The sequence below is a fragment of the Monodon monoceros genome, unplaced genomic scaffold (genome assembly GCF_005190385.1).
Source record: "Monodon monoceros isolate NGI ecotype Baffin Bay Population unplaced genomic scaffold, NGI_Narwhal_1 Super_Scaffold_6, whole genome shotgun sequence".
Lineage (NCBI taxonomy): Eukaryota > Metazoa > Chordata > Mammalia > Artiodactyla > Monodontidae > Monodon > Monodon monoceros.
In genome coordinates, this window is record NW_021703783.1 from 100,375,488 (window position 1) to 100,399,495 (window position 24,008).

The following is a 24,008-nucleotide window of genomic DNA, read 5'->3' on the forward strand; positions in this document are numbered from 1 at the left end:
CCTCTGCTGCGTTCTCGAGGCGAAAATGCAAATCTGCAATTAGCCGGGAGCGCGAAACAAATCAGAGAAAACTAAACAGGCGAGACGCCGGCAAATCCGAGCCTCCGCCGTTTTCAAAACAAGTGCGAGGGAGGGGCGCGAAGGGGGCCGGGGGGAGCGTCGGGGCCCCCGGGCCAGGGCGAGAGGGAGCCCCGCGGTCCTACCGCGCCCTTCTGGGGCCCCGGGTCTGAGTTCAGCCCGGGAGGTGGGGCGGTCCCCAGACGGGGAGGGCCGGCCTGGCCTCGTAACCCCAGGCGACCAGGTGGCGGCGCGGCCCCGGGGGACGACCCCTCGGAAGCCCCGCCCCCACCCCGCGGCCCCGGGGGGAACAAGTGGGCCTCTGAGGAGCCTCCCAGGGGACCCAGGGCGCACGGTCGGCGGGAGCCTGACCTCCGGTCGCCGTGACGGCGGCGGCGGCGGCGGCCACGTGGGCCCAGGGACCCGTCCCCAAGGAGCCTCGCAGGGCGTCAGGCTGTCCTCTGGCCGGGAAGGGCGCGGTGACCATTACCCCTGCTCCGCGGTCGGCCAGTGATCCGCGGAGGCCCCAGCCGCAGCCGGCATGGCTCCCAACCCCTATCCTGCCAGACTCACCGGGCAAAGGACGAGCTCCCCGCACAGCCACCTAGGAGCAGGCGCGGGCGGGGCCGGGCTCTAGGGACAGCCTGACGTCTAGCCTGAGCCTTGCGTCAGCGCTGGGAGAGCCTCCCACAGGACCCCTCCCAGGTGTATACGGTGTCACCTCCCCACCAGCCCGGCTCACAGCCCGGTTCCTCCGTCAACTGGCAGAGGCCGTGGGCCAGACTGCCCATCCCCGCCGGGGCTGGGGAGGCTAATGAGCCTCCTCCTGCAGCCTGGGCTCCGGGCCCCGGCATGAAAATCACCCCTGCCTGGTGGCCGCGAGAAGGTCAAAGGCCCAGGACCCCAGGCCAAGGGGGAGTGGGCGCAGAGAAACCAACCCCAGGGCTTTCTCCGCCACCTGCCTTTGGGGTCTCCGGGCCTGCTCCCCCGACCCCATGGGCCTCCCCCTAGCCAAGTCCATAGCCTCCCACTCCTTCCCGCCCTGTGCTCTCAAGGCCGCCTCTCAGCCCCTCCGTCTGATACCCGAGGTCACCGTGACCAGTGTCTCTGCATCCAGCCCTCACCCTCAGGCATCTCAGGGGCTCACCCGGCAAAGCCCTAGGGTGTGTGCCGCAGCCGCCCACGCGCCCATGACTGCAGACCCTGCCGTGTGGGCGCTGACCCAGACTGGGATCTCCACGCTGTTGGCAGTCGGGCCCCTCTCCGGTCCCAGTCACTGCCTCACCATGCAGTGCCTAACCTCGTGGAGAGACGGCTTAGGACGACTTGGTTTCAATCGATTACTGTCCTTCAAGAATACCTGCCTGGGCGCTGCCAGCAGCCTCCTGGGCCTCCTAGACCCTCAGGACATAAGGTGGGATTCAGTAGGTTCTGGTGCCCAGACGCCCCACCATGATGCAAGACCCACCTCTCCTCCTGGCCGCCCCCCTGAGTCCCAGCCACCATTGTGTCCCACCTGGACTCGGTTTGGGCCCCATTTCTGATTCCCCCCCAGGCTCGTCCATGTCCCTCCTCTGCAGAGCAGTCCTTCCCGTCAGAACACCCTGCAGCTTAACGCCTCCATCGACTTCCCCATGCTCGTGGGGACCCCCCAAATGGGCCCGCTGACCTGCCCCATCTGCTCAGCCCGAAGCCCCCAAGCGCTTCCTGTGTGCCACACGACGGTGCTGTGTGCTGGGGACAGAGGGACAGGTCTCTACCCTCCAGGGTCCGGGAGCCCCCGTGGAGCTCCCAGCAGCTTGTCGGCCCTGGCACACAGCGGCCACAGTCAACACCCGGTGAACAGATGAATGGGGCTGGCACTCAGGCAAGTGTGGACATCCTCCAGAGACCACCTCTCCAGTGGACAGCCTGTCAGGGTCAGGCTGAGAGGGACAGGAAGACGGGGTGAGATACTGGGAGAAGCCAGATGTGGGCTGGGGCCGGCTGAGAGAGGGCGGGCACTGCAGGGCATCGGGAGCACAGATGAGGCCAACGGGAGCTGCCCAGCCGCCCAAGCACTGGAGGGGCTCCTGGATGAGGAGCTGCGCCCCCGTTCCGCAGTCCCAGCCGGGAGACTGGGGACATCGGGCTCCACGCAGGCAGGAGCCACTGGTTCTGAGGTCTGCCCCCACCTGCCAGCGCCAACCGCTGCGCTGCCCGCACTCACCTCCCCTTTCCAGGCTCACCTCCCACAGCTGGCTGGATGCTGCCCGCCCGGAGCCCCCTTCCTTTCCCAGGCCGTGCGCAAGAGGCAGGAGTGGGACATGGGGACGGACGGGTGAGGGCCCGAGCGAGCAAGGAGCCGGCCAGACCTGTAATCTCCCAGTCAGTCTGTCAGCGCCTCAGCGGTCACCCCGAGCCCCCTCCTCCATCACAGCCGAACCCCACAATTAGCCTGCGGCGCTGTGCCCAGCTGGCATGCCAGCCACCACTCACACACACGTGAGCACACATGTGCAGGCACACACGTCTGCCCCAGACCCGAGCACCTGGGCTGGGTGAGCCTCGGGCAGCCCCAGCACTGCGTCCGCCCAGCACACCCAGAAGGGCCGAGGGGCCTGGAGGAGCTGGGCAGGCCTGGAGCTGGCCTTGAGGGACCTGTGTGGGAAAGGTGGGCCAGGGCCATCTGCGAGGGGGGACGGCTCCAGGCCGCTGGCCCGGTCTCTGTCCAGATGGGGTCGGGCCCTGGTGAGGTGCAGGGTGCTTGGGGGGCTAGGTAGGGTCTGGAGTCCAGGCTCAGGGTGGGGCGGTGGTCCGGGTTAGGGTTAGGCTTTGGAAGGGCAGAGGGACCGGGAGTTTCCAGCGAGGAAATACCCCAGCTCAAGGGAAGGCAGAGTGGTGAATGGGACAATGGTGCAGGGGTCAGGGGGCAGCGAGGTGGCCGGGACTGCATGGGGGGAGGCGGGCACCCGGCCTCCCTGGGACCACACACCCAGGAAGTAGCCCACAGGTCCCTCGGGCCAGGCCCAGCACCCACCCCCTCAGCGGCTCACTCAGTTCAGCAAGGAGCTATCACACACAGGGGTAGGGCCAGGGGCCACCTGCAGGAAGCGTGGCTGGGTCTCCTGCCCCTCACGTCCCCCGGCCCGTCTGGGGGAGCAACTCCAAGGCTGAGAGGGAGCAGGTAGGCTGCGCTGGGGCCTCTCCTTCCCACCACCTGCCCTCAGCCCCACCAACTCACCCAGCTCTGGTCCTACCACTGGGTGCAAGTGGGACAGCAGCCACCTTCCCTGGGGAGGGCAGCAGCCTCACCACGGCAGTGTCCTGGGCCCTGGCCCTCCTCCAAAGTAGGCCCCCCCCCCGCTCTGAGGATGCCCTGGGCTGGGGCTGGGGGCTAGAAGCCACATTCAGGCCCAGAGCCCACACCTCCCATGGCCGGGTCCACACCCCCTGGCCACCCCAATCCTGCCGCTCGTGCCACAGGCCCCCTTATACCCCAAGACAGACCCATGCTCCCTAACCTATCAGGGCTGTCCCCAGACCCCTTCAGCACCCCTCCCTCCAGCACTCAAGGACCCAGGTGGGCACCAAGCCCGTCACCCTCTTCCCACTGTCACCCATGCTGCACGCCTGGCTGTGGCCGAGGAGCCCTGGAGCCGCCTCAGCCTTCAGCCACCAGCTTGGCGCCGGGCAGGGTGCCTGGAGGGGAGCTGACGGCGCCCCCCAGAGAAGTCCAAATCAGCACAGGGCCCATGGCCTGCACAGGTGGCATGCTGGCTCAGGGGGCCCAGATCGGAGCAGAAGGCCAGCAGCCGGAAGTGTCCCTGCCTTGGGAGCAGACGCCCCTGCCCTGACTCTGTTCATACAGGTGGCCTTCTGCAAGGCTGACATCAAACCTTTTTCCTTTCTTGCTCTTCCTGAGGAGGGGGTCCAGCGGGGGCTGTGTCACAGAGATCTGAGCTGGAGATCTGAGCTCGACACGGTGCCCCTCCTCCCAGAACCCCCCATGGGAACTGCCGGCCAACTGCACCGAGGGCTCTGGTCTCCACATCCGGAAGGGCCGAGTGCAGGGCAGGGCTGACGCCAGCACTGGGGTCAGAATCCAGGCTGCACCCAAAGGCTGCACTTTTGCTCCCACGGTCCCCAGGCCAGGACTCATCTGGCACCAGGATGGAGAACTGCCAGGTTTCAGAAATCACGTGATCTTAGGGGCTGAGGACAGGGCTGAGGACGGAGGCACCAAGTTGAGCCCTCTTCCCAGATGCCCCATCCCCAGCCCAGGAGAGCACCTCCTCTGCCTAGCGCACAGGGGAACCAGGCACTCGGGTGGGCCAGTGGCCAGCCCACAGGGTGGAAAGCTGCCAGCCACGGTGGGAGCAGTGCTGGGGGAGACACTCTCCATGTGAAGGGGGCGCTGAGCTGCAGATGGGGGACCAAAGGGTGACAAAGGGTGGGAAACAGGACCCCAGCTGCAGGTGGGGGGGCCAGCCCTGGGCTCCTCCCTGTGACTGGAGGGGCAGACCGACAGGTGTGCCCCTGGCCACCCCGGGCTCCGTCTGGGCTTCTGGGTCCAGTCACTGTCACAGGCTCAGGGGTAGGCACTGGGGGCAGGACAGCAGAGGCCCTGCCCCGCCCTTCAGAAGCCCCGCCGGATGGGAGGGAAGGGCTGGGAGCAGCTGTGGCCCGGTCTGGCTCGGGGGGCCCAGGAAAGGGCAGGGTTCTTGCCTGGTCAGCAGAGGGAACGAGGTCCTCAAAGCCCCAGGGGCAGAGGGAAGCAGGAGCCCATCAGAGGATGTGAAATCACAGAAGGGAAAACCATGAAGGGACCACATGCGGCCTGGAGAGAAAAAGGGAAGCAACAGTGCTTCCCCCAGCCCCCATGCACCCCAGTGCCCCCCACCAATTACAGGCTACCAACCACCGATCCAGCCCGTAATTTGAGACCAAAGACATGTAGAGGCCCCCCCCCCCCCCCCCCCCCCCCCACACACATAGCCATTAGCCTCAGGGGGAGGGACTCTGCCCAGCCCCCACTGCCAACTAGGGACTGGCCCCCAGTGAACCTGTTTCCAGCTCAGCTGGGAGACCAGCCTGGGTTGAGTTCTGGCAGGTCTGATCGCTCACCTCCTCCCCTGACTGCTTTCCCGACACCCTGGTCCAGGGCAGGCTCTGGGCCCAAGAGGCTCTTCAGCAGGGAAGAAAAGCTTATTCCCCCCACCCAGGAAGCCAAGGCAGGAGGCTGGTGTCTGTTGCTGCAGCAGAAAGGACTGAGGCCTGACGGGAGTCAGAAGGACACAGAAGGAGGACCAGAGGACCTGGCGCCTCAGCGCGGACCTGCCCAGACCGGAGGAGGGGCCGTGTGGGAGAGCACTGAAGCCACAGCCTGTCCCCACCAGTTCACTCCCCTGGTCCCAGGGCTTCACCAGCTCCGGCCCCCAGGATGCGGGTTCAAGGCAGGGAACAGGAGGTTCCCAGAATGGCCCAGGTCCTGAGACGGCTCAAGTGCCCGCAACCAAGCTGTCCTGGGGGAGACAGGCACATGCCATATGGACCCCTCCCCAGGCTGCCGGCCCACCCCAGTGCCTTCCGGTCCAATCTCTTCTGCTCCACTCACCTGGGCTGAGGCCAGGCCCCTGGGTTTACTGCACGCTGCCCCAGCTGCCAGCTCTGCCTCACAGCGTGGTCCCTACAGGGGCCACTGGGTGGGTGGCTGCACACACGCCTACACGGACCTTGGGAGCCCAAGCGGCAGAGGCAGCATCCCAGTCGGCTCCTTGCATGTCTGGCCTTGGGCTCCTCACCTGTGGGACCCCTCCCCTATGGGATCCTTCACCTGTGGGGTGGGGACGTGGGGGTGGGAGCTGGGCTGTCCGAGGGGCTTGGAGGGAAGTGGTGCATCCGTCAGCTGCTGGTTAGTGAGTCAGTCAAGAGGCAGGAGAACGGCCAGAGATTCGGCCCAAGGGAGACCCCAGTGCCCCACCACGCTAAGCAGCCTAAGTCACGGCCCTACCTGACCCGCCACCCCAGGGAAGCGCCACACAGGTGTCAGTAACCAGCCCAAGGTGTGTCCCTGAGCCCAGGGCTGGAGGGCAGCCGCACAGGACACCCTGGGTGCCGAGAAAGGAGTCTAGGACTCCTCCGGCCCCACGGCCTCCCCCAGGGGGCCTGGGCCCACGCCAGGCTCACTGGGCGGGGCCTGCTAGGGCCGACCTTGGGCGTTCTCCATCTCAAGGGTGACGCATCCCCTCCCACCCCACCCCTGACCGGTCTGAGCAGCCATGGGAGGTGGCGGAGCTGCCCAGACTTGCCCGTCCCTCCCTTCTGGGGCTCTCAACCCACGGCCCCGGAAGTGGATCTCTCTCCCACGGCTGTAGCCTCCCCCAGCTCTAGCCTCCCCGCCCCCCTTGGGTGACTGGACACGGCTGGATAATCCAAAATAATTCCTTCTTGGCAGGCGGCCGGCGGGGGAGGGGGGACTTGCATTCCAAACCCTTGTTTTTCTCTGTAACTTCCCTCCCCTCCTGGGGCAAGGAGCCCCTGGCCAGACCTCAAGCCTCCCCCTACCCGGCAGACGGAGGTGGGCCCCCTATAGGCACGGGGGGAAAAGGTGACAGGCCCAGATCTGCCGAGACCACCTGCTCTTCCTCAGTCTTCTCTGGGGATTCCTAAAAGCTGACACGCCATAAAAAAACACCCAACAGGCTCAGCCAGGCCGATGCTGACCCTACCCTCCCAGGACCCTCACCTCAGAGCAGAAGAACGCCTCCCCCCCACACACACCCCCGGCAGCTGTCCAGCTCTCAGACTCTCCCCTCTGTGCCCGGGGAACATCCCGAACGGGGTCAGGCTGAGAGCTCCCACCCCTGGGGCCCTTGCTCTCCCATCTCCACGGGCCCCGGCCCGGGTGTGTGTGTGGCACACAGGGGCTGCAGTTAGACATGACAGGGGCTCCCCAGGACAGGCACGGAGAGCCCTCCGAGCTCCAAGAACACTCCACTGGCTTTGGGGGTCAAGCTTCACCCCTAGTCTTGACCCCCACCACAGGCCCAGGGCACGGATAGAGCCCTTCCTTTCTTTTCCAAGTTGCTAGGAAGAGGAGGCCAATGAAGTGGCAGGAAGCTCTGAGGCTCTTGGGCTCAGGGACCCCCCTCATACCTGCCAAGCAACCTGAGCACAGATGGGTGGGAAGGGCCCATCTAGGAGGGCTTCCTCCGGGAGGCTGCACATAGAGGGGCAGGGTCCTGGCAGTGAGTAGAGACTTCCTGTACTCACTTCCTGGGTCCCAGAGTGTCCACCCAAACACCACACCAACAAACACTGGGAACTGTGGGTGCTGGCTCTGTGGTGAAGCAGGCCCAGGGCCACCAGGACTTGCCAGGTGCTGGTGCTGCTGCCAAGCCACCCCTAGTCCCAACCGGGAGCCCTGCACCCGTCTTCCAGCCTGGCCAGGTGCAGACCAGGGGCTCCCAGGGTGGTCCTGGCTTATGCCCGCCTCACAAGTCCCCAAGGGGTTTGGGGGCTGCCAAGGCCTGACCGCGAGCCCAGCTCCCTGGGGAAAGCCGGGGCTCGGCCACCCCAGGAACCAAGGCTGGGTGGGCGCGGGCCTGGAGCTCTTGTACAACAGGGCCGATCCCCGCCCTGTGCACGGATCTCGGTGGCTGGAGGGGCAGCGGGCATGAGTAGGGAGGGAGGATCGGGAACGAGAAGCGGTCCGAGCGGCTCCGGAGGGACGCGGGCGGCGGGAGAGGGCGCGGCGCCCGGCTAGGGACCCTCTGCTGGGCCAGGCCCGCTGCCCTCGGCGCCGCGGGCCTCGCCCGCCACCTGGAAGAGCGCGAGGCGGGAGCGACCCGGCCCCGGCCGGCCGGACGCACGGACGGCGGCCGAAGCCCGAGTGTTCCTCCGCCGGGCGGCAGCCGCCCGAGTCCCCGCGTCCCGATCGCCGCAGGCCAGGACGGAGCGGCGCTGACGGCGAAGCCCCCCACTGGCGCGGCCGCCCCGCGGGCCCCGTACCCCATTCCCGTACCTGCTTGTCTGCCGCTGAGGCTCGATGGCGCCCGTGCCGCGATCGGCGCTGCGCTGAGGCCAGCGCGGCTGCCATGGAGACGGGCCTTTGTGTGGCCGCGGAGGGGCCGGAGCGCGCGGGAGCAGCGGCCCCGCCCCCGGCGGGGGAAAGGGGGAGGAGAGGGAGACGGGGAGGAGAGCGAGGGGGTGGGGAGGGAGAGAAGGGGGGCCCGCCTGGCGGAGCGCTCCCCGCGCGCCCCCCCCGCGCCCCCCCCCCCCCCCCCGCGTCCCCGGCGCCTGGCGGCCGCAGTGGACGACTGCGCCGCGTCGCCGGGGAAGTTCGGCCCGGTTCGCGTCCAGGTTCGCGCCAGAGGAGCCCAAGTCTGGGCTCTAGGGGAGAACGCCTGCAAGACCGAGGTCCCCGGCACCCCGACCCTCCGACTGGGGAACATGCCGGCCACACCCCTACCCTTTGGGCGGTTGGGGGCTGCTGCGCCTTGTCCCTCAACTTCCAAGGGGAAGAGGACGCCTGCCCTGAGTCCCCTCGCAACCCGTCCTTGGCCTCCAGCGCCCTCCTTCCCCCGCCTCCCTTCCACCTCCCTCCACCCACACCCAGGACCCGTCAACCCCTGCTGAAGTGCTTGGAGGTGGGTGGTGAGACCGAGCCTCTCCCTGGGGCATCCAGCTCTGGACTAGAGCTTGCCCCACTTCTGGCCGCTCCAGCCCCCATCAACCCTGGTCCTGATGCCCCCGGCCACTCCCACCACAACTTGAGCAGAGTTGGGGACCCCTATGGGGCCAGCTCTCCTGGGTGTCCTGCTCCCCTCAGGACGGTCTGCAGTCACAAGCCCCGCCGTGCTGAGCAGCAGCTGGGGACCCAGGGAGGGTGTGGGGCCATTCCCCAGCCCTAACCTGTACTCCCACACTGGGACCCCCCTTCCTTGGGCACCTGCCCTCCACCCAGACGTTCCGTTCCCGGCAGATAGCCCACTCGTTCCTGCCCACCCCACCCAACCCGGGCCTGGGACCTGCCCCCGATGCTCAGGAACGCCCCGCTCAGATGAAGCCACCGGAGAGGGTCAACTCACTAGTTCTTTCTGCTACCCCCCTTCCCCCAACCAGCCAGGCCACACCTTCACCCCTTTAGCCCTGAACCCATCCACAGCAAGGCCCACCCAACGCCCCACCAAGAGGACCCTAAAGTTACCAGGCTCTGATAGGGATGCCAACTTTTTATCAGAAAAGGAAGTTAAAAGACAAGTATCGTGTCACAGAAGGACATTTTAATACCAAAGATGTGGGAAGTCCACCGTCGCAGACTAAAACGGAGTCTTTAAATAGAGTGCAGGAAGCTTGGGGGTGAAGACTGTCTTTCCTGTCCCTGGATCAGCCCACTGCCCTCCCACCCCCATCCCGGCCACCACACCAGGCCCACATACAACCCCCAAAAGCAGGCGGCTTCACATACTGGCCGCCGACCACAGCGCCCTCTTGGACCACTGGTTCCTGTCCGTCCAGGCCCTCCTGTCCACGGGGCTCTAGTAGGTGGTGGGTCTGCCTCTTTTGATCTTCCTGCCCCTTCCTCCCTCCTCACTGCCTGTCCCCAGCCTGGTGGGGGGACAGAGGCTCAGCCCAGCCGGAGCTGACCTGATCCTGAGAGGGAACCCGGGGTCTTATGGGGGAGACGATGGAGTTGGCAGGACTCCACCCCCAGCCCGCACCCTCAGGCCCCTGTCTGGGCAGGGGGGTCAGGCTGTGAGGAGGAGGCCCCCCCCCCACAGCCCCAGGCACTCCAGGGGAGGGACCTCCTCCCACCTGTACCCTTCAGCTTTGGATTCCACCCTGGGCAGTGTTGCCCACTCTGCCAGGCGTCCCTCCCCCGACATCCCGCTGCACCAGTGTTCCTGAGGACAAGCCGCTGTGAGGGGCTGCTGCGTGGACTCAAGCAGAGTCCTCGAGGGAGCATGCAAGGATTCAGGGGAATCAGGTGTGCCTTCACGGGTTGATGGAGGCAAAAGTCCCTGAGGGCTTTGCGGAGGCCCCCTTGCAGCCGCTCCCCTGCAGCCCTCCATCACCTGCAGTCACCCTCAGAAGGCCAAGGGAAGGGACCGTGCAGTGTGTTGGGGCACATCCCTCACGGCCCGTGGGCCACCCCTCACGGCCAGACAGCAGGGCAGACTTTCCAAAGTGGCACTGGGGCCACAAAGTCCTTCCTCACTTGAGGGCCTCCAGCTTGTCTCTCCCTCTGCTGCCTCGATTCTGTCCTCTGACTGCGGTCGCACACCAGGCCGAGCTCAGCTGTCTGCAGGCTGCGGACGCGCCGGGCTGTCCTAGGCAGTGGTCAGGGCCGGACAAGACGACGCTGGCAGCTCTGAGGCCAGCGCCTCTGTCATCTGGCAGCTCCACCGAACTCCGCTTGGGAGGAGTGGCTGCGTCACTGCTCCATCCCAGGACACGGACTGTGGGGAATCAGGAGAGAAGGGAAAGCCCCCCGCTCGGCCTGCCTCCCGCACCACATCGCTCAGCCAGGACTCAGCTCAGGTTGCCGCCAAGGCCCACGCGGGCATCTACGAGGCCTTGTGCCTCAGGTGAGGCATCTGGGGTTGGGTTCGGTGGGACTTACCCAAAGGCCTGCAGCTCTGGGTCCGCGCCTCCCCCCACCCCGCCCTGCTCCCCACCAGCTGCCACTGTGCGCTGAGCTGTGATGGTGCCGATGACAGCACGTGACTGCTTGGCCCAGTGCTCCAAGGTGTCATATGGGGGCGTGGATCCCTTCTGAGGGGCTTTCACTCCTTGCCGAGGAGCTTGGTGCCCCAAGGCCGCGGGCCTGGTCAGGCTAGAGTCCAAGCCTCTCACTGCCTGTGGGGCTGCATGGACACGGGGGTGACTCGAGGGCCTGCCAGCCGACGAGCAGCAGTGCAGGGCAGAGTGAACGGAGAAGGTACCCAGTGGGGTGTCCCTGGAGTGGAACAAAGACAATGCCCTGGACCCGCCTGGCAGCCACGCGGGACCTGGCGGCATCCCAGCGAACCACAGAGCATAGCTCTTCTCCGGGCAAAGCGGCTTCTCCCCTCCCAAGTGATGACCGCAGGCGAGGTTCCCCCCTCAGCCCCCAGGCAAGACAGGCGGGGGGCGGGCTGTGTGAGGAGAGGGGTCTGCCTGTCAGCCGCCTCCTTCCGTCCTGAGCCGGGCAGCCTGGTGGGTCTAAAGGACGCGTCAGATGCAACGCCTGGGCCTGCAGGGCTTGGGCAGATGGGCTCCTGGAGGGGTGTGTGGCCTTGGCCCAGAGCAGATCAGCAGGGCTCACAGCCTGCCCCCCACCCCTGCCTAAGACCCTGGAGAGGGCAGGTGGGACCCAGGGGGAGGGGAGGCTCTGCCAGCACGTGATCCGCCAACAGTCAGGGGCCAAGCTGTAGTTCCAAATGCCACCTTGTCTGCTGGGATGATGGTGGTGCCAGGTGGGGGGCCAGGGGCAACCGGAAGCTTGGGTGGGGGAGCTCATGCTTGACTTGGGGGAGGGAATCTCGGCCAGACCCAGGCCTCGAGGGGCAGCCAGGCCCCGGGCCATGGGCCCCATCCTAGGGAGGGCACAGGACGACCTGCAGGTCCTTGGGCAGGGAGCCGACGACTGTCTCGATGTACAGCCGCGCCCGCTTCAGCGTCGCCTCCTTCACGGGGAGCTGGTGGCCCTGTGCCCGAACCTGCAGGGGCAGCGGTGGTCAGGGGCAGGCGACCTTCACATCTGGCTGGCCGAGGCGGGGCACGGCTGGGAGGCATCTCACCAGCCTCTCCCGAAGTTTCAGGACCAGATCCACGATCTCCACCTCGGACTTGTCCTGCATCCAGATCTCGAGGTTCTGCGGGGACAAGATGGGACCTTCCATCGCCGAGGCCCTCGCCCAGCTCTGGGCCTGTGTCCGCCCCCCCTACACTCTCCTCCGGCCCCTGTGCGGGGCTCGCACCCCTCTGCGCTCTCCCGCAGCCGAGCACCCCCCTCACCGCCTCACAGATGGCCTCAAGGTGCAGGGCCTCCAGCTTCTGGGCCATCTCTTTGTGCCGCTGTCGGTACCAGCCATCAAAATGGGGGGACTTGAAAAACCGCCTGTGGGGGGCAAGGGGCAGCAGGTGTGGGCTGACGCTGTGTGTTGAGGGATGGGCATGGCCACCAGCAGCAGGGGCCCCAGGACCCTACCTACTGTCCACCCACCTGTAGAGGCCCAGCCAGTCGCCCTTGAGGAGGCAGGTGAGCTGGGGCCCTGAGCGCTCCAGGCTACGCAGGAAGTCGTCCTGGCGGAAGGGGTGGATCTGGGGAGGGGTCTGAGACAGGGGCTGGGTGAGCCTGGGTGCTGGGGTGGGGGGGGGCACAGCCTCGCAGGCCCCGCACCTTGGCTGGTCAGGACCTTCCCCAGGGCACTTGGCAGGCGGACCCCTTGTGTGTCCCCCAGCCCCCACCCTGCAGGGACAGATCCCAGGGTGACCCTTCCCAGAGAAGAGGGCCCGAGCCCCTCCCCCATCCGTGTGGCCCGCATTTCTCTTCCCTGTGAGGGCCACCTGTGGGTGTGGGGATGGGCTGGCCCCAGGGGCTCCTGCACACCCACGAGACACCCCCCCACAAAGGATCGGCATAGGGCCCATCCTCCCAGCCCCTCCCTGGACCACACCTTCCAGGGCGTGATGCTCTTCTGCAGGGGCATGAGGCTGGCCATGTAGTGCTCCTGGGGGGGAAGGGGAGTGAGTCTGAGTCTGGGCCACAGCCTGCTGCCTGCCCCTCCAGCCCGGCGCCCTCCTCCCTGCCGGCCAGGCCTCACCAGAGGGATGATGAAGCTCTGCGTGAGCTCCAGGAGGTGCTGCCTCAGCACTGCAGTCTGCACGTCCGACGGCCGCTTCTTCTGCAGGCCCTGGGGGGCGGGGGCGAGGGCTGAGCCACAGCAGGCCGGCTGCGCCCCCTTCACACACCGAGCCCAGCTTCCTCGCCCCTGGAGCATCCCCCAGCGGTACCTTAAGCAGTCGTCTGAGCAGGGCCTTGTCTCGGTGGAGGTAGGTCGTGTACGCAGTGTAGAGGCCTGGGGAGGGCAGAATGGCAGCGCGCTCTCCTCGGGGGCGGGGCACCCCCTTCAGCTGTGCCAGCACATCTGCCCGCCCCACCCCGCCCCAAGGTGTGTCTCTGGGTACCGGGAGGAGAGGAGGGGCACAGACCTGGCTTGGTGTCCAGGGTCTTCAGCCTTGAGGGCTTTTTCAGTTTGATCTGCTTGGGAAGGTCCCCTACGAGACACGCCCCATGGCCGGGCCTCAGGGTCTTGGTTCTGCCTCCGCAGGCTCAGACCCGGCAAGGCCCCGCGTTCCCAGGACCCTTGGGTGGAGGCCAGGGACCTCACCTGGCATCTTGGGCTCCCCGATGCGGAGGACGTGGGGCCAGTGCTGGAGCGTTTTGATAAAGAAAGGGTTTGTGACTCCCAGGACCACGCTTGGTCTAGAGAGAGAGAGAGAGAGAGAGAGAGAGAGAGAGAGAGAGAGGGAGGGAGGGAGGAGAGGCAGACGCAGGCGGAGGGCGCAGGGCGCAGGGCGGGCAGGGCGGCACTTACGGGGCCTGCGTGCGTGTTGTGAACTCCTTGAACTCGCTATCGTGGACGGTGAAGTAGGGGCGGTAGTCGCAGCAGAACTTGAGGGGCTGCAGGCAGCTGTGGGGAGGGAGCCGCAGGGACAGTCAGTTCGCTGGGCTGGTCCGGGGCCCCCGGCCCCTCGCGTTGCCGCCCGACCCACCTGGTCAAGGCCAGCACCATCTCCGAGGACACTGCGGGCGAGGGCGCCAGGACCAGCAGGGGCTCCCCAAGAAGCATGAGCTCCCACAGCAGCTGCACGTGGGCCAGCACGGGCCGGAAGCACCTGGGCCGGCGGGGGCGTTGGGGAGGCCGGGTGGGAGGCTCCCCAGCCCTTGCCCACCTGCCCCGACCCAGGCCCAGGCAGGCCCTGTCTGGGTGAAGGCTGGGCCTCACTCCAGAGGAAGGCGGCCGTGAGGCCTTGTGAAGATGCCTGGCCTCGCGCCCCCGCCATGCCTGAAACCGACAGCCCTGGCTCCCGCTGGGCCCAGCACAGGGCCAGAGGGTCTCCAAAGGTGGGGTCCTCTGCTGGCCCCCCAGAGAGGGCCCCTCTGGCAGCATCTCCCACCACAGCTGCTCCCTTCCCTGCACCTGCCTGCCAGGACCTGACTTCCTGCCCACGGTGCTCACTTCCTCTGGGGGCAGACATCGGGGCACCGGGCTCCTCTTCTGCGGACTCTCCCTCTCAGAATGGGCGGGGGGTTAACTCCTGATGTCCCCCAGTGCCCCCACCCCGATGGGCTGAGCCCCGTGGGATCACTCATCACCTACCGGGGCAGCAGGTGGTGGCCTGCCAGGCTCACCTGAACAGGTCCAGCTCATGGACACTGGTGAGGACGACCGGGGCTGGCGGCAGGTTCTGAGAGGAAGGGGGGGTGGGGTCAGGCCAGGGGGAGGATGGCGCCTCACAAGCCCCGAGCAGCACAGGTCATCCCGGGAGAGTCCCGGGGGCCGCAGTCCCTACCCACGTGCCTCCCGGCGCCCCACAGCCCTGCACGGATACGGAGGCCTCTGTGTCTGGGGTCTGGCCACCCCCCAGCAGGTGAGGTGGGGAGGCCCAGGCAGGTGGGAGGGTTGAGGGTTGAGGCTGGTATGGGGCCGTCAGCCTGGGAGCAGGGCGCCCACCTTGTGGCTGCACTGCTTTGGAGGACCGGATTCAGGCTTGTCTGCGCTGGATGGGATGTGCACCTATGGATGAAGGAAGCAGCTGCCAATGGGGCCGGGAGGCGTGTCGACATGCACTGGGGCCATCCCACCCCAGCCAGCCAGCCCTCACCTGGAGGACGACTCCCATGACAGGCAGGTTCAAGGTCTGCCCCGGCACAGGGGCCGGCCACTGGTCAATCTCATTGCAGACTGTGAACACAGGTGGCCCGCGTCAGAAGCCTGTCCTGGAGGAAGCTGCCCGCCGGAGCCACCAGGAGCTACAGCTGGGATGACGACGAGGCAGCTCTGGTAGCGCCTGCCGGCCACTCACCCGCTTCCAGGCAGGGCGCCAGCTTGTCGAAGTACTCGGGGGCGACCAGGCTCAGCAGCGCCTGGAACAGCCGGACGAAGGGCAGGCGGGACACCAGCACCAGAGACTGCAGGGCCCAGGGCCGGTGAGATGTTGCCCCAGCCCCTTGGGACCCTGCAGGGACCCCTGAGGCCCGGCTCATCCAGGGTCGCCCAGGGCAGGGTGTCCCACCGACTTCCCAGGAATGGCCTGACGTGGGACTCCAGGCTATTAGAAAACCCCAGGTGCAGCAGGGCAGGGCTGGACCCCAGGCCTTCAGAGGGAAATGCACGTGGCCAGGATCGTGGCATGGTCTCCCTGGGGCTCAAGCAGCCTTTGCTTTTGGTGTCTGAACTCAAGACTGAAGTCGTCCTAATCTTGAAAGTGTGACGAGGGCGCCCCTCCTCCCTCAGCGAGGAGCAGGTAGGCCTGGGCTAGAGCCGGGGCTGGGCGAGGGAGGGGCAGCGGAGCCTGTTCTCCAGAGGCCGCCCCCGCCCCCAAGTGGCACGGTGGCCCCCCCCCAGGGCCAAGTGGCTAGGGCTGCGGAGGGGTGGGTGCTCCTGGAGGCTCAGGACCCCCACCCCCCAGACCATCAGCCTCTCCCAATGGCTGCTGGCCCCCAACTCTCAGCGGGGCCACCCCAGAGCAACCAGCTGCTCACCTTCTGGAAGTAGCCCCTCTTCACAGAGCTGTCCTTCACCTGCCTGAAGTACACGTAGCCAAAGTAGTGTGCGGGCTCCCTCTGGAAGGAGGGGTATCGGCCAGGCCACGCCCACTGCTCACCTCCCACCCGCCCCCTCGGACCCCCACGCAGGCTGCTGCGTGCTCTCCCCAGACCGGGGTCTGCCTGGGAGTCACGGCCCGGAAGGCAGGCAACCGCTCTCCAGGGACATCTCCGCAGACACAGTGGTGAGCGGTTCAGGGGCCCAAGAGCACCGGCCTCTGCACACCGAGCCACGCCCTGGCGCACACGTGGAGCACAGGAAAAGCCCCAGGGACCCTGGCAAGTCCTCAGAAGCGCTGGCCCACCCCCAGTCGAGGCTGGGGTGCCGGGCCTGGCCTGCGGCAGTTGGAGACCCTGCTGGCTGGGGCTGGCCAGGCGTCTTGAAGGGCTGCTCACACCCGCCTGACCCTGGCCTGCAGGGGCAGGGGAGGAGCGCTGGAGAGGCAGCCCGGCTCACCTGCAGAGACACGGGGGCCCCACTGTCACAGTGCCTGTCATCCGTGTGCCAGGGGCGCCTCTGCCCTCCACACTGACGAATGCGGAAGCAGAACTGAGTATCCCCGAGGCAGCCTGGGGAAGAGGTGGTCCCCTCACGCTGTGTCCGGGCTGGGCTGGAGCCTCTCCTGCCAGCATGTGGGGCGGGGGGCCAGGGAGGGGGCGAAGCCCCTGCCGGGCTGCAAATGCCTCAGAAAAGCCCAGCCCTCCGGCTCTGTGTCTCCCGACAGAGGTCCCCGTGTCTAGATTCCTGCACCTAAGGGTTTAAACTCAGCACACAGAGAAGCACAGCCACAGCTCCACAGCGCGTGCACTGTGGGCAAGCACAGGCCGGGGGCTTGTGTGGCCCGGCATAGCCTGCCCGGGGCGGAAAACCAGGCCGACCCGGACACCTGAGCCCTGGAGAGGAGCCGAGGCCAGGACCCAGCTCCTGGTGACCCCTCTGCTGGGGTGAAGGAGACCAGACCCCACTGCCTAGAGACACCTCTTTCCGCGGGAACCGGGGAAACCGGCTGCCGCGGCGTGGGGCTCTGGCTGTCTCCCTGGAGCGGGAAGGGGGACCGGTGCTTACAGGCTGTGCAGGCCTGGCCGCAGGGGCTCTTGGGCAGCCTCATCTCCCTCCTTCTTCTTCTCCCCACGACCCCAGAGAGACACCCAGACCGGGGCGAGGCGGGGTGGCCTACCTGAGTGGGAGTCGGGAAAGGACAGGTAGCAAATGCTGCTTTTCTGAAACACAGGAAAGCCAGTGAGGGCCTGCTCCCCAGGTGAGGTCTGCTCCTGAGCGCGCTGGGACCCACCTCCTTGTCCGTGAGCCGGAAGTCGCTGGGGTACACCAGCTGCGGGGGACACAGAGTACTCGGTGACATGGGCTTGGCAGGCTTGGTGCTGGGCTGCAGGTGTGTCCCCCCGACCCCAGCGCTGTCAGACCCTCTGGCTCTCCCCCACCTCTGGCTCCCTGCTGACCCCTCCTCCTCTCTTCAGGGCTCCAGCGCCCTGCCCTGCCTCCCCAGGCCCCTCTCGGCCCGAGGCCACTCCTGGCCCCCATCCGTCCCTTTTCTCGGCCAGCGCACAACTGGGTGAGCTCCTGGACTCCCTTCCCACACCCCTCGCCCTCAAGGTCACTCGCCCAGACTGGGCCTCCCTGCCCCATGTCCCGACAGTCTGTCCCCATAGCCTCCTCTCTCGCCTAGAGCAGATGCAGGGCCCTGCCTCCTGGCCCCCACCTCCTGTACCCTCTCAGCGCTCCGGACCCAACCCCACCCAGCCAGAGGGTCTTAGGCTCTGCGGCTCCTCTGGGCCTCCTCTCCCAGACGGCCTGGCCAGCCTCCCCATCCCGTCTTAACTCAGATGTTGCCTGACACTGGCACCCCTGCCTCTGAGCATCTTCACTCCAACCCCTGCTAGTCAGGGGTCCGGGAGCTTCTGGCCTGCTCCCCGCTTGGAGTGTGACCCCTGGAGCACCCAGGCCCCTGGAGTGTATGGTGAGCGTGACCAGCTGGACAGGCTCTACCTGGGAGACAGGCCACACTCTAAGGGAGCCAGTAGCCCTGTACACAGGCAAATGGCCAGAATGGATTTCTTTGCAGGAAACGAAAAAGGCAGGGAACCTCCAGAGCCCTCACTCCCTGCAGGCCCCCAAGTGTCTCCTGGGGACCTGGTGCGCCTTGGGCATCACTGCTCAGGTGCAGCAGGACGGCTCTCCCAGGAAGCGGCTATGCCGGGAGCCGGGAGCTGAGGGCCTGCATGCGTGGCCCCCTCCTTACTCTGTCGGCCAAACTCCCATGCGGAGGAGGACTTGGGTTTTGGCTGACGTGAGGCTTCCTCTGGGGTGTGCCCTGAACCCCCAGATGGTAAGGTACTGTGCCCTGGGACTTGCACTGTTGTAATAATGTAGCTTCTGTCTTTGTTTGCTCTGGGCTTGCTGCTCTGGGCCTATTCTGTCTCCTACGCTGCCACCAAGTGTCCTAAGGACAGGGACCGTGTCCCAGGTACTTCCCAGCCCCTGGCAGGGAGTAGACCCTCACCAGATACTGTACAGTCACACCTCGTTTATCACATTTGCTTTATTGTGCTTCACGGATGTTGCATTGTTTACAAAATAAAGGTTTGTAGCAACCCTACAGGTGCCATTTTTCCAGCAACACTTGCTCACTTTGTATCTCTGCATCATATTCTCGTAATTTTCACAACATCTCAAAACTTTTTCATTTTTATATTTGTTACAAGGTATCTACATTGTTTTTTAAGATATAATGGTGTTTCTTGCATACTTAATAGACTCCAGTCTAGCGTAACCATAACTTTTATATGCGCTGGGAAACCAGCAAATCTGTGTGACTTGCTTTTCTGCAGTGCTCTGGAACCGAACCTGCAACATCTCCAAGGTGTGCCTGTATTTGTGGAGTGCGTGAAAACATGTCTCCAAAGAATAATGGAACAGGTGGGGCATGTGGAAATCTCAAGATGTCAGCTAAGGAGGCACCAAGAAGGAAGGGCCAAGAGGACGGAGGGGAGCCAGCCAAACAGTATTTGTCTGTGGGGCGGACCCACAGAGGTACTTTGAGATGGCTCCAAGAGAGGAGGGGCCGCAGGACCACTCGGGCCCCTGCGTGTCCTTGTTGGGAAGGGCAGAGGAAAGGCGGGTGCCTGGCAGCTGGCAGGGCCACGATGGGCCCTCGGAGCTGAGGTCAGGGGTCTGAATCTGGTCTGGAGCTGAGGTTAGGGGTCTGAATCTGGTCTGGAGCTGAGGTCAGGGGTCTGAATCTGGTCTGGAGCTGAGGTCAGGGGTCTGAATCTGGTCTGCAGTCACACGAGTTTTGTAGCATCTGAGCAGGCTCCACAGCCATGCCCAGGGCTCCAAGTTCACTGTTCACAAGCTGGGAGCAGAGATGGAGGGACGGCCCTGCCCGACTGAGGAGAGGAATGGAGCGGACCCTCAGAGAGGGGCAGAGGGCGAGGGTCTGCCGCACGATGAACCCTGTCCCCTGGAACCACAGGGGTCTTGTCCTTTCCACGGGAGCCAGTCTGCAGGGGCTGCAGCTCCTGTAACCCAGTCGCCCCTGAGGAAGACAGATGCAGCGAGCCTCGCCTTGCTGGAGAAGGTACGTCTAGGAAAGTGCTTCCTGAAGGGTGGTGTGGGTGCCCTAGGCTCCCAGAGGCCGAAGCTGCCTTTTTCACTCTCTTCTCACTGTGTGCAGTGTGGCTTCCAGAGGCTGTGACACAGGCCATCAAGGGGAACTGACTGAAGCTGACGTGAAGATACAGCTGCCTTCTATTTGGCCTTTAAAAAGGGACGTAAAAGTGTCAAATAATGCCATTCTCCTCACTGAATTTGTTTCTGAAAATGGTTGTTTTTGTGGAAATAGATATATTTTTAAAGTAAGTAAATAAATATTTATTTATTTATTTTTGGCTGCGTTGGGTCTTTGTTGCTGTGCGTGGGCTCTCTCTAGTTGCGGCAAGCGGGGGCTACTCTTCGTTGCAGTGCACAGGCTTCTCATTGCGGTGGCTTCTCTCGTTTACACATGGTATCCGTTGTTTTTTAAAATGGATTAATAAGCATTTTTAATTTTTCTGTTTTAACTTCTAGTATAGGAAACCTCGATAGATGCGACGCACATAAAAAGCCCCTTGGGGCCCTCAGTACTTTTGAAGGCTAAAAGGGTCCTGAGACTGGGCAGTGCAGGAGCTGCAGCTGGGAGGATGTGGACACCTGGGGGAGGAGGGACCCTCTGGGCCCCGGGCCGCGGTTCACTGCATGGGCTTCTTGGGTCAGCGGGGATACCAAGAGGAGAGTTTCCAAGGGCTGAGGCAGCAGAGCCAGGCCCTTTGCTCAGCTGATGTGCACAGCCTTGCCCCCTCTCCCCTCATGTCTGATCCCTGCCTCGCCTGCAGGCTCCAGTGCACCCACGTGGGTGGGACCCCCTCAACATACCCTATGCGCTCTAGGGGGTCCTGAACCCCTTACTCTCTGCGTCTCTAGCACAGAACGTGAACTCCTGGTGGGCAGGGCCCTGTCATCGCATTCAGCTCTGTGTCCATGTGTCCAGCACCAGTACTGTGGGGCCTGGCTGGTGGCAGTTGCCCAATACTTGATTTATTGAATGAGTGAATGGTTGGCTCCTTGCCTTTGCTTTCGCTGGCTTTTTTGGGGGAGGGGTTACCTGAAACAGCCCCCTCTCCCCTGCCCGGCTGCCTCCTTCTCATCCTCCAAGATATGGCCAAACCCCCATTCCTTTCTCTGAGCTGCGTCTGTCCACGGAGTCTCCGTGATCCATGAGCTCCTGGAAGGCAGTCCCTGGGTCTTCCATCGTGTCCCAGTGCCAAGCACAGTGCCAGCCAGAGCCTCTGTGGTGCTCGGCCAGGCCAAGCCCGGAATAAGCGAGCGCAGGGCAGATGCTCCATGAGTGATCGTGGACGCAGCTGAAATGACCGCTGATCTTCCTCGTGATTTCCAGGGGAGAGGAAGAAAGATAAGATGCAAACCTGATGAGCGTTGTGTGGTTGCACTGCCTGACTCCTGCACAGACTTGATGATTAGGAGGGGCCGTGGGTCATCCCAACACTCCCTCCCTGAGCTATACAGCCTCAGCAAAGCTCAGAAGCCCAAGCACATGGAGCCTTTAACAGTTCTTGCCTGAATGGTTAAGTCCTAGAAAATTATACATGAGAATGCCTTAAGTAAACAGTAGACTCTCTTGTGATTTTACTGGGAACAATTTGGGCACCAGCAGGAATGTGGGCTCTGTGACGTCAGGCAAATCACCTCACCTCTCTGTGCTCAGGTCCCTGCATCAAGCTAATCTGGTGCACCGCGTGGGGACAGGTGCGGTGGAATGGGGTCTCCACAGCGAGCTGGGCAGTGTCAGCCTTTGCTGTTTGTTACGACTTGGGCTTCCCACAGCCTCGTGGAGTTCAGCAAGGCCTTGGAAAACACCCTCTCCCCCTGACGCTGGCTTTCCAACGATGGCTGATCAGCCTCATCTCAGCCAACTGCAGTCACGGATGCGCCACCTCCTGGGTTCTCAGAAAGTTCCTTCTGACAGCGTGCTGAAGCGTACCTCACAGCCTCCCCTGCCCTGGTCAGCTCCATGGTCTATGTCATGGCCTTCAGGGCCTGGAGAAGACCGTCCCCCCAGGCCTGCATTACTACAGAAGGCCTTCATCCCTGAGTCTGTCATGTTTTCATCTACACCCACACGGATGGGGGTAGGGAAGAGCCTTGCAGGTAGTGGGGACACCCCAGGCTGGGGGGGGGGCCTGGGGGCAGAGTCTGTGAACAGAAAGATGGCTCTTGGGTCTGGTTGTGACCCGCAAAGGGTCTGGATCAGACTCTAAGTGAACAAGGAGGTTTCCAAAGATTTAAGCAAGAGAGCCACAAATATTGGACTTGGGGGTACAGTAGCAGTGGTAATGAACCTGACAGCCCTGCTGTAGGTGGAGCTGTCAGCCTTGTTCCCGGATGGGATGTGGGGTGGAAGGAGGGGAGGAGTCAAGGGTGACCCCTGGGATTTTGGCTGGAGTAAATGAGGGGAGAAGGTATCATAGTGTGGGAAAGGCGGGGGAGAGGAAGGGAGAGGAGACAGCTTTTTACTGGGAGAAAAATCAAGAGTACCACTTTGGGTATCCGAAGTGCAGGGCTCTTCGCTCCTCCACCCCAAAGGGCGGTCTTGGCAACTTAACTTTTTTTCTTCTGCTTGGGAGCGCACCTTTCAGGAAGTGACAGGTGCAGGGTTTCTGAGGAGGAAGAGAACACCTGGGGGGTCTGTCTGCCCGAGGGTACCTCACCTGCGGAGGGATTCCCGCCGCCCCTCGGCGATGCCTGAGCCACACTAGCCGGCGGCGACAGAGCAGGACCCGCCCTCCCCGGCCTCCCCCCGGCCCGCTGCCCCCCTCACCTCCAGCGCCTGGCCCAGCTCCAGGTCGAAGGTGACCACACACACGCACTCCAGCCAGGCCGAGAAGCGTGCCCAGGGTGCCCCCGGAGCCCGCGCTCCGTAGGACGGCGCGCCGAGGCGGCCGCGAGCCCGGTGGGGCCCGGCGCCCGACCCCTGGTCCATGGGCCCTGCTACTGAGACCGGCCGCGCGTTGCCGGGGGAACGGACTGGAGGCGGTGGCCTGGGCGCGCCCGGACGGCTCCGCGGAGCAGTCGAGCGGCCGTCTCAGACCAGAATGGCTCGGACTCGGCCCCGCACGCCCCTGGCGGCCGGAGGACCGCCGTGCGGTGGAGCGGCGCGGAACCCACCAAAGAGAAGGGACCGCGCGGGCCAGAGCGGCCCCAAGCCTGGAGGAGGGACTTCCAGCGGGGCGTGTGAGCCCGGGGGAAGACGGGTTAAGGCGGGGTCGCGGTTCCCGGGGACACCGTGAGGACAGGCGAAGTAGAGACTGGCGGGTATCTTACCCGGCCAGCTTTCCTAACCGGATTTCGTCGTTACGAGCTCCCATTCTACCAACTATCACACACAGATTCCAGCGATTCTGGGAGTCCCTCGAGTTTTCTCCTTTGGGTCGCCTCCGGGTATGGGGTCCTGCAGAGAGCTGTCACGTCCGGGGTTCGTGTCTGACCACTGGGGCATCTTTGTTTCCAATGACTGGTCGTCAGTGCGTGCAGACCCGCCCGCGCCAGTCCCCTCCTCGCCTCTTGCGTCCAGCGCTCTTCCAGATATTTCCGGGCCCCCTCTTGGGCTGCCTTGCACACTGTCCCAGACCTGTCTGTCGAAACCAGACACAGCGTATAACACACATAATTCGAGCCACCTGTGCTGTTTTATTTTCTGCTGCGGCGGCGAAGTGTGGCTGGGGGGGGGGGGCAAGCGCCCCTCCCTCTTTGACGTCGCATCTGCCTCCAGCATTCCTCTTGGCAGAGCCAGGCACCAGCCCTTGCTCCTCGAAATGTGGCCGCAGAGTGCCCCCACCCCCACCCCCCAGCATCACACAGCCGATCATGGAAGGGCGACTTTGGAGCTGAGACAATAACTTAACTGACACGCTATATATATTTTACTTTTTTTTTTTTAAACTAAAGCTCCCCACTCCAAAGTTAGGCTAGGCTAGGCTAGGTTGGAGTAACAACCCTCAAGTCTTAAGCAGGTTTTTCACTGTGCATGGACTGGTGGGAGAGTCAGGTGGCTCTCCTTGACTTACCTCTGGAACACATGGCCTCCTAGGTCATTGGTAGTGGAAAAGGGTTTAATGGAGGCCTGCTAGCTATTAATTGCGTTGGCCGACAACTGATATCTACAGCACTTCTGCCTACAGTCCACAGGCCAAAATGAGTCAGAGAAGGCAATGCGATAAGGGAATAAGATAGAGAAACTGGTAGTTGCCACACTGCTGGCTTTGAAGATGGAGGAAGGGACCATGAACCAAGGAATGCAGGCAGCCTCCAGAAGCTAGAACAGGCAAGGAAACGATTCTCCCCTAGAGCCTCCAGAAGGAATGCAGTTCTGCTGACACCTTGATTTAAGCCCCGTAAGACTCATTTCAGATTTCTGACTTCCAGAACTGTAAAATAATAAGTGTGCATTGTTTTAAGCCACTAAGTTTGTGGTAATTGTGCTAATACATACAATATGCAGCCTATTCTGTCTGGTTTCTTGCACTTAGCATAATATTTTTGAAGTTTATCCATGTTGTATATATCAGTAGTTTGTTCCTT

At 64.1% G+C, this 24,008-nt stretch overlaps 3 protein-coding genes across 11 annotated transcripts in view; 1 reads left to right on the plus strand and 2 right to left on the minus strand.

Annotated features, from left to right (window-relative positions):
- The window catches only part of PLXNB2 (plexin B2), a 29,586-nt gene extending 21,393 nt beyond the window's left edge, over nt 1-8,193 (minus strand). The window contains exons 1-2 of one of the 6 annotated variants that reach the window (XM_029205711.1): nt 5,164-6,266; nt 3,936-4,876 (exon numbers count right to left, since the gene is read on the minus strand). The gene's annotated coding sequence lies outside the window, so the exon portion shown is untranslated. Of the gene's footprint in view, nt 1-3,935; nt 4,890-5,163; nt 6,267-8,062 lie in introns of those variants that run through there. The other 5 variants (XM_029205720.1, XM_029205715.1, XM_029205721.1 and 2 more) reach the window with 5 other exon arrangements.
- Nucleotides 8,194-9,199: 1,006 nt separating this feature from the next.
- Nucleotides 9,200-22,481, minus strand: DENND6B (DENN domain containing 6B). Its single transcript, XM_029205839.1, has 20 exons — nt 22,249-22,481; nt 17,149-17,187; nt 17,035-17,077; nt 16,314-16,426; nt 15,794-15,874; nt 15,115-15,220; nt 14,914-14,993; nt 14,763-14,825; nt 14,441-14,496; nt 13,801-13,923; nt 13,623-13,718; nt 13,416-13,510; nt 13,237-13,302; nt 13,039-13,103; nt 12,849-12,938; nt 12,702-12,755; nt 12,248-12,357; nt 12,040-12,142; nt 11,823-11,897; nt 9,200-11,741 (listed from the first exon to the last, which is right to left on the minus strand). The coding sequence occupies exons 1-20, from the start codon at nt 22,408-22,410 to the stop codon at nt 11,619-11,621; spliced, it is 1,743 nt and encodes a 580-aa protein (XP_029061672.1). The 5' UTR covers nt 22,411-22,481; the 3' UTR covers nt 9,200-11,618.
- On the plus strand, nt 17,805-19,869 carry LOC114885669. Of its 4 annotated transcripts, none has more exons than XM_029205834.1 (4): nt 17,805-18,206; nt 18,704-18,791; nt 19,348-19,452; nt 19,549-19,869. In XM_029205834.1, the coding sequence occupies exons 1-4, from the start codon at nt 17,830-17,832 to the stop codon at nt 19,567-19,569; spliced, it is 591 nt and encodes a 196-aa protein (XP_029061667.1). In that variant the 5' UTR covers nt 17,805-17,829; the 3' UTR covers nt 19,570-19,869. The 4 variants fall into 4 exon arrangements, with proteins under 4 accessions (XP_029061667.1, XP_029061666.1, XP_029061665.1 ...); XM_029205833.1 differs by having other exon boundaries at nt 17,805-18,201; XM_029205832.1 differs by having other exon boundaries at nt 19,348-19,869.
- Nucleotides 22,482-24,008: the final 1,527 nt, after the last annotated feature.